Source organism: Myotis davidii, unplaced genomic scaffold (genome assembly GCF_000327345.1).
Source record: "Myotis davidii unplaced genomic scaffold, ASM32734v1 scaffold723, whole genome shotgun sequence".
Lineage (NCBI taxonomy): Eukaryota > Metazoa > Chordata > Mammalia > Chiroptera > Vespertilionidae > Myotis > Myotis davidii.
Genome location: NW_006294589.1, coordinates 1201639 through 1210684, shown reverse-complemented (window position 1 = coordinate 1210684; position 9046 = coordinate 1201639). Strand labels below are relative to the sequence as shown.

At 41.1% G+C, this 9046-nt stretch overlaps 1 protein-coding gene across 1 annotated transcript in view; it reads left to right on the top strand.

The window, feature by feature from the left end:
• Nucleotides 1-8647, top strand: part of SMC2 (structural maintenance of chromosomes 2) — a 57580-nt gene extending 48933 nt beyond the window's left edge. The window contains exons 23-24 of the mRNA XM_015567202.1: nt 6534-6681; nt 7655-8647. Of these exons, the coding sequence (XP_015422688.1) occupies nt 6534-6681; nt 7655-7813 (307 nt within the window). The 3' untranslated portion in view covers nt 7814-8647. The remainder of the gene's footprint in view (nt 1-6533; nt 6682-7654) is intronic.
• Nucleotides 8648-9046: the final 399 nt, after the last annotated feature.

The following is a 9046-nucleotide window of genomic DNA, read 5'->3' as shown; positions in this document are numbered from 1 at the left end:
GAGACAAAGAAGGGAATGGACTGACTATTCTAGGGGGGGAAAGGGGTGTGGGAGATGCGGGAAGAGACTGGAATAAAATCGTGCACCTATGGATGAGGACAGTGGGTGGGGAGTGAGGGCAGAGGGTGGGGCGGGAACTGGGAGGAGGGGAGTTATGGGGGAAAAAAGAGGAACAAATGTAATAATCTGAACAATAAAGATTTAATTTAAAAAAAAGAAAGACAACAAAACTGAGACTCTGAACAACACAATAACAGTGTGCAGCATCTAATAAAAATTACTAAACAGATATTAAGAAAAAATGTGATTCATACCCTAGAGAAAAAGTCAGTGGAAACAGACCTAGAAATGATAGGTGATAAAAATAGCAGATTAGAAAGGTAAATAGTTACATTAACCATTTCCAAAAATTACAAAAAAAGAATGTGATGAGAGAAATGGAAACGTAAGGATTTGATCCCAGTAGAACTGTACAGGTTAAGGATGTTCTGAGGTGAAAGGAAAATGGTACCTGAGAGAAAGTGAGACCTCCATAAAAGAATTGTTTTCAGGGAAGTTTCTCCCAGCCTTTCTCGGTGATTCAGACAGTCAGTACCAGGAGAAATTGATACAGTCATATGGCCTGACTCTTTACCTGCAGAGAACCACGTAATTAAAACTTCCTAAGACAAAATTGTGATTGAATGTTTACATAATTGAAGATGGTTGGTTATTAATATTTCTCCCGCAAGAGGTATAGTTGATAGTCCTTGACTTATTCTCACATGCCCCATAATGCCATGTTACTCTTATGTACATGGAAAATACTAAGAAAGACCTGTTAATTTCCTTATGAAATCCTTTGTCGTTTTTTATTAAAATAGCAAGCCCTATTTTTCATTAATAAAATTCATAATTTTTTTCTATTGCCTGTCAACCAAAATTGAATTCCACAGTTTAGATCCTAGTCATCTGTTTTTGCCAAAGTCCTAGAAAATATTTTGAGGAAAATATAAAATTCATGTTTATTTTGTTATTGGGATCTAAAAATTATTTCCATAATTAAGATGGGAATAAAATTATTTGTAACAATACCACTATTCAGCAAAGTAGTTTAACTCCTGGTGTGGGTTTTTTGTTTTTCTAAAACTCAATGCCTTAAACATTTGGCACAGAGGAAGCAAATGGAAAATAATTTTAGGTTGTTAGAATGACCTCAGCTACCTTCCATAGAGGCACATTTTACTCTGTTACTTGTTTTTTATTGTACCATTCATTCATTTTCTTTGCTAGACATTTTGATTTCACCTCCTAGACCCCCCTCTGCTTGTGCACATTTTTCCCACCTGTTTCTTAATATCTATTGGAATACAGTAAGCATTAAAGTGACAGTTCATTCTAATGCTGCATATAGGAGATATTTGATATTATAGAAAAAGTGTGTTACATATTCTCTTGTAATTTTCTAATGTTGAATAATTATATTTTGTATTAAAATACAAAGTATTACAGTTCTTTATACCAGTTACAGGGAATGGTTAGCTAGAAGAGAACTTTAAAAGAGCTGCAGAATCTAAGAGTGGGTGTCACAACAAATTTTAAATAGGAGTGTATATATATATATATATAGAGAGAGAGAGAGAGAGAGAGAGAGAGAGAGAGAGAGAGAGAGAGAGAGAGAGAGAGAGAGAGAGAGAGAGAGAGAGAGAGAGAGAGAGAGAGAGAGAGAGAGAGAGAGAGAGAGAGAGAGAGAGAGAGAGAGAGAGAGAGAGAGAGAGAGAGAGAGAGAGAGAGAGAGAGAGAGAGAGAGAGAGAGAGAGAGAGAGAGAGAGAGAGAGAGAGAGAGAGAGAGAGAGAGAGAGAGAGAGAGAGAGAGAGAGAGAGAGAGAGAGAGAGAGAGAGAGAGAGAGAGAGAGAGAGAGAGAGAGAGAGAGAGAGAGAGAGAGAGAGAGAGAGAGAGAGAGAGAGAGAGAGAGAGAGAGAGAGAGAGAGAGAGAGAGAGAGAGAGAGAGAGAGAGAGAGAGAGAGAGAGAGAGAGAGAGAGAGAGAGAGAGAGAGAGAGAGAGAGAGAGAGAGAGAGAGAGAGAGAGAGAGAGAGAGAGAGAGAGAGAGAGAGAGAGAGAGAGAGAGAGAGAGAGAGAGAGAGAGAGAGAGAGAGAGAGAGAGAGAGAGAGAGAGAGAGAGAGAGAGAGAGAGAGAGAGAGAGAGAGAGAGAGAGAGAGAGAGAGAGAGAGAGAGAGAGAGAGAGAGAGAGAGAGAGAGAGAGAGAGAGAGAGAGAGAGAGAGAGAGAGAGAGAGAGAGAGAGAGAGAGAGAGAGAGAGAGAGAGAGAGAGAGAGAGAGAGAGAGAGAGAGAGAGAGAGAGAGAGAGAGAGAGAGAGAGAGAGAGAGAGAGAGAGAGAGAGAGAGAGAGAGAGAGAGAGAGAGAGAGAGAGAGAGAGAGAGAGAGAGAGAGAGAGAGAGAGAGAGAGAGAGAGAGAGAGAGAGAGAGAGAGAGAGAGAGAGAGAGAGAGAGAGAGAGAGAGAGAGAGAGAGAGAGAGAGAGAGAGAGAGAGAGAGAGAGAGAGAGAGAGAGAGAGAGAGAGAGAGAGAGAGAGAGAGAGAGAGAGAGAGAGAGAGAGAGAGAGAGAGAGAGAGAGAGAGAGAGAGAGAGAGAGAGAGAGAGAGAGAGAGAGAGAGAGAGAGAGAGAGAGAGAGAGAGAGAGAGAGAGAGAGAGAGAGAGAGAGAGAGAGAGAGAGAGAGAGAGAGAGAGAGAGAGAGAGAGAGAGAGAGAGAGAGAGAGAGAGAGAGAGAGAGAGAGAGAGAGAGAGAGAGAGAGAGAGAGAGAGAGAGAGAGAGAGAGAGAGAGAGAGAGAGAGAGAGAGAGAGAGAGAGAGAGAGAGAGAGAGAGAGAGAGAGAGAGAGAGAGAGAGAGAGAGAGAGAGAGAGAGAGAGAGAGAGAGAGAGAGAGAGAGAGAGAGAGAGAGAGAGAGAGAGAGAGAGAGAGAGAGAGAGAGAGAGAGAGAGAGAGAGAGAGAGAGAGAGAGAGAGAGAGAGAGAGAGAGAGAGAGAGAGAGAGAGAGAGAGAGAGAGAGAGAGAGAGAGAGAGAGAGAGAGAGAGAGAGAGAGAGAGAGAGAGAGAGAGAGAGAGAGAGAGAGAGAGAGAGAGAGAGAGAGAGAGAGAGAGAGAGAGAGAGAGAGAGAGAGAGAGAGAGAGAGAGAGAGAGAGAGAGAGAGAGAGAGAGAGAGAGAGAGAGAGAGAGAGAGAGAGAGAGAGAGAGAGAGAGAGAGAGAGAGAGAGAGAGAGAGAGAGAGAGAGAGAGAGAGAGAGAGAGAGAGAGAGAGAGAGAGAGAGAGAGAGAGAGAGAGAGAGAGAGAGAGAGAGAGAGAGAGAGAGAGAGAGAGAGAGAGAGAGAGAGAGAGAGAGAGAGAGAGAGAGAGAGAGAGAGAGAGAGAGAGAGAGAGAGAGAGAGAGAGAGAGAGAGAGAGAGAGAGAGAGAGAGAGAGAGAGAGAGAGAGAGAGAGAGAGAGAGAGAGAGAGAGAGAGAGAGAGAGAGAGAGAGAGAGAGAGAGAGAGAGAGAGAGAGAGAGAGAGAGAGAGAGAGAGAGAGAGAGAGAGAGAGAGAGAGAGAGAGAGAGAGAGAGAGAGAGAGAGAGAGAGAGAGAGAGAGAGAGAGAGAGAGAGAGAGAGAGAGAGAGAGAGAGAGAGAGAGAGAGAGAGAGAGAGAGAGAGAGAGAGAGAGAGAGAGAGAGAGAGAGAGAGAGAGAGAGAGAGAGAGAGAGAGAGAGAGAGAGAGAGAGAGAGAGAGAGAGAGAGAGAGAGAGAGAGAGAGAGAGAGAGAGAGAGAGAGAGAGAGAGAGAGAGAGAGAGAGAGAGAGAGAGAGAGAGAGAGAGAGAGAGAGAGAGAGAGAGAGAGAGAGAGAGAGAGAGAGAGAGAGAGAGAGAGAGAGAGAGAGAGAGAGAGAGAGAGAGAGAGAGAGAGAGAGAGAGAGAGAGAGAGAGAGAGAGAGAGAGAGAGAGAGAGAGAGAGAGAGAGAGAGAGAGAGAGAGAGAGAGAGAGAGAGAGAGAGAGAGAGAGAGAGAGAGAGAGAGAGAGAGAGAGAGAGAGAGAGAGAGAGAGAGAGAGAGAGAGAGAGAGAGAGAGAGAGAGAGAGAGAGAGAGAGAGAGAGAGAGAGAGAGAGAGAGAGAGAGAGAGAGAGAGAGAGAGAGAGAGAGAGAGAGAGAGAGAGAGAGAGAGAGAGAGAGAGAGAGAGAGAGAGAGAGAGAGAGAGAGAGAGAGAGAGAGAGAGAGAGAGAGAGAGAGAGAGAGAGAGAGAGAGAGAGAGAGAGAGAGAGAGAGAGAGAGAGAGAGAGAGAGAGAGAGAGAGAGAGAGAGAGAGAGAGAGAGAGAGAGAGAGAGAGAGAGAGAGAGAGAGAGAGAGAGAGAGAGAGAGAGAGAGAGAGAGAGAGAGAGAGAGAGAGAGAGAGAGAGAGAGAGAGAGAGAGAGAGAGAGAGAGAGAGAGAGAGAGAGAGAGAGAGAGAGAGAGAGAGAGAGAGAGAGAGAGAGAGAGAGAGAGAGAGAGAGAGAGAGAGAGAGAGAGAGAGAGAGAGAGAGAGAGAGAGAGAGAGAGAGAGAGAGAGAGAGAGAGAGAGAGAGAGAGAGAGAGAGAGAGAGAGAGAGAGAGAGAGAGAGAGAGAGAGAGAGAGAGAGAGAGAGAGAGAGAGAGAGAGAGAGAGAGAGAGAGAGAGAGAGAGAGAGAGAGAGAGAGAGAGAGAGAGAGAGAGAGAGAGAGAGAGAGAGAGAGAGAGAGAGAGAGAGAGAGAGAGAGAGATTTTTTATAAGGAATTGGCTCATTTTATTGTGGAGGCTGAGAAGTCCCACCATTTTGCTGTTTGCAAACTAGAGACCCAAGAAAGCCAGTGGCATTTCAATCTGAGTGTGAAGACCTGAGAACCAGGAGCAGCCAGCGCAGAAATATTCATGTCCCAACTCAAGTAATCAGCAGGGAGGGAAGAATTCTTTTCTCTACCTTTTTACTATTCAGACCCTCAGCGGACTGACTGCTGTCCACCCACATTGTGGTGGGCAGACTCCTTTACTGAGTTCCCATTCAAATGCTAATTTCATCCAGAAATGATGTTTAGCCAGACATCTGGGCATCTTGTGATTCAATAAAGTTGACAGAATTAACCATCCCATAAGGATTGCTTAAACCTCTAGCACTGTGAAGTACTTAGAGTAATGGGCCATAATCTATTCAACGTACTCAAATGTGCCAATAAAAAATGGATAGACTTTGTGCACATGTATGCATACATAGTAAAAGTTTGAAAGAGGGCACCTAAGCTAGTTACACTGTTACCAAGACAGTAGCTGTTACTTAACAAGTGTATATAGCCCTCACTCATCTGCCACCTAGGCATCTAATGCAGTTGTGGAAGAAAATAAACTATTAACACTTAGTATGTTTTCTTAAAGATAGGTGCCGAATATGATATCCTAACTATTTGGAAAGAAGAATATACCAGTAAACCTGTTCTAACTGGGGAAAGGAAAAAATGAAAGGCTTAAAATGAAAGACATTTTGATACAAGTGTTGAAGTTTGAAACTTAAGGTTCTTTTTTTCTGTGACTATCTCTTAGCTAAAATCTGTACTTTTCATAATGCCAGGGTTCTTGTTCTAGCATCTAGAAGGGTTCAGCAATCTGGAGAAGGGCTGTGTGTAACTCAATAAGCAATCTGGAGAAGGGCTGTGTGTAACTTAATATTTGAGTCCAGAGATGAAACATAATTTTGAAAGGCATTTGGGGGTCAGAGGAGCCTAGCTAAAGAAACTAAGATCTCCTCCTCTCAGGACCCCATGCTTTTTATTAACACAATTTGTCCTGAGGCTAGGCAGAGCTATACACATCAAAGGGTCAGGTTTCATTTACAGAGTCCATTGTCAGATTGGAAGAATTTGCCTACGGCTGTTCAGGTGTTTGGCCAGTAGGAGGCAATAACATGTAGATTAAGACGCCCTGAGCTGTCTGGCAGCAAGCAGTCATCCCTTTTGCAGTGGTTCTCAACCTTCCTAAGGCCGTGACCCTTTAATACAGTTTCTCATATTGTGGTGACCCCCAATCTCCGTGTTACAAATTGAACATAATTAAAGCATAGTGATTAATCACAAAAACAATATGTAATTATATATGTGTTTTCTGATGGTCTTAGGCAATCCCTGTGAAAGGGTCGTTCGACTCACACAGGGGTCGCAGCCCACAGGTTGAGAGTCAGTGCTTTTCAGGATTAGGGACAATGCCTTTAGCCATTCCCAACAGGTGACAACATATGTGACTCAGCCCTTGTTGAGTCCCCAAGTTTCATCAACCTTTTGATGAAACTCTTGCAATTATGGCATGCTGGAATGCCAGGGTCCAGTCCCAGCAGGTCCAGGGGTCCCCAGGTCCCTTGAAAGAGCAAGGATGGACCGGCTCCCAGCACTGGAACTGGCTTCTGGCATCATAATAAGAGCATAGCAGATTTGCTTCAGTTCTTTGGTAAAAAGTGGTAATAATCAAGTTTTGACAGCTTTCTGTACACTTTTCTTAGGTCATTGGTGGCTTTGTCATTAATATTGTCCATGCTCCTCTTCAAACCTGCTCCAATTTACATCCTGGATGAAGTCGATGCAGCCCTGGATCTTTCTCACACCCAGAACATTGGGCAGATGCTGCGTACTCATTTCACACATTCTCAGGTAAGAACCAGACAGAATGTCATCATTTTAAAAAGGATAAAGGAAGTCTGAGTATTAGTATTTGTTTTTCTAAAACTATTCTTTAGTAGTGCTCACCATTAATAAGATATAAGATTGAGGAATACTAAAGCATTGTATATTTCTTTAAATATTTATTAATATCAGATGGGTTTAGAATGAAAGAGTTGAGTTTGGTCTCCTATTAAAGAAAAAGTCAGACATTACAATTGTTGTAGCATGAAGGAGAATCTAATATTTTTCTAGTTAGGAATTAATTTAGTTTTAAATGTAATTATTTTTCTAGATAGCTGCCAGATGTGCAGTCAGAACAAACATGTTTCAGAGATATATACCTAGGTATCAGAACATCATGTGGCACTTGGTAGGGTATTCTTTATTTCTCCTGGCTAGACAGTAGAGGCAGCCCCTTTAAGTTAAGAACCGTTTGTTAGTGTTGAACTGGGGCTGCCAAATATGGTTTATAGATCATGCATTATACAACTCGGGTCTTCACTTACCATAGTTATCATAGACTATTTATTATGGCAGTTATTTGCAGACAACAGTGAATTGGTACCTATTAATTATAAAAATATAAATGTTCCATTTGAGCTCGTGGAATGCTGTAGGAACTTCAGACCTTGGTAGTATTAAAATATTTCACTGGGGCATTTAGAGCTAACAACAAAATAGTTGTCAGCTACAGAAGACCAACAAGCTGTCAAGCATCAGGAAATGTAAACCTGGATAACGAAGCCATCAAGGTAAAATTAAGAGGCTCTTAAAACGAATATGAAAAGCTAGAATAAGCTTAGATGTCTATTATTATAACTAGTTGCTACCTACATTTGAGGGTGTGAGTTTAAAGAATCAAAATATTTCCAAATAATTATTTAACCTCATTAGTTTTAAAAAGTGAACTTCTTTAAGAATATAATAAAAAGTATCTTTTATGTTTTCTATTTCCCTTTAGTTCATTGTGGTGTCCCTAAAGGAAGGTATGTTCAACAATGCAAACGTCCTTTTCAAAACCAAGTTTGTGGATGGTGTTTCCACAGTAGCCAGATTTACTCAGTGTCAGAATGGAAAGGTCCCAAAGGAAACCAAGGCCAAGGCGAAAGGACCCAAGTGATCACATGTGGAAGTTTAAAGTATGAATTTACTTCTTCACCTTGACCTGCTTTTTAAACAGACTTTTTAAGAACCTGGGATTTATCTCGTTTGTTTATATAAAGATTTAATGTTTTTTATTACTTGATCCATAGTTTCTCTTCCCTTATATAATCACTTATAAATGAACATGATTTCTCTTTTCTTAACTATGGTCCAATTACTGTGATTTTATGCATGTCATCAATTATTTTTCTTACACAGGTCTTGTAGAGTAGGGAGCCTGAGATACCTGTTTGGTGGGAAATTCCGTTTGTAAAAACAAAAATACAAAGAAACAGGTAAAATTAGCTTATGGGATAAATATAGCTGATAATCAGCTTTTAGTTTAATTCCTAAGATAATATTAATGTATTTTCTATTGCTAATAAAGTCATTAGGTAAGGAAGAATAAAAAAGCAAGGATCTGGACCAACAACGGGAACACAGAGCAAAGTGTTAGGCACATTCTGAGCTATTTGTGGTTAGTTCCTTGAGAACACAATGCTAGATCCCTGATTCAGACTCAAACGACAGAAATCAAGTCCTATTTCCCATTTTGTGATGTTTGAATATCATGTTTCTAGATGCTCAGTAATTGATCTGTACATGCGTACATTTTTAAAAAACCTTTATAAATATTTCTGTAGGAGTTTAGGAGAAAGGTGTGTTGCTTGCTGCTCTCTGGTGCAAGTTTATCTGAAGTCTCCCAATACTTCTGTCAGCCTTTTCATAATCTAATCAATAACAATCTATTGTTGGATGTGAATGTAGAAGCCAACAGACCAAATAAAATTTACCTTTTTCTTCAGTCTAAGATATTTGTAAGTAAATTAGATCCATCTGTTCAACCAAAAAAAACTCAAAATTTGATTGTTTCTTAGTGCCTTCTACTCTCCAGTTCAAAAGATTGTGCTGACAACCTAAGAATAGTTGTTAGTGTCTATGGGTATATTAACACCAGTGTCCCCAAACTCTGAATCTTGAAAGCTCTGACATGATCTCATCTGATCTTGGATATATTATTTTGATCCCACATCCCTTCATGTTTCAGTTCTAATTCCTTTGTTTTCCCTTTCCCTAATATATGCTCATACTTCTTGGCCATGGGTTTAATATTTTTCATTCTTCATTTTTATACATATGAGGAGGTCAGATAGCACTCAGGTAACTGATATTATGGGATACCTTGAAAAGGATTGAATCTGGAATTAGT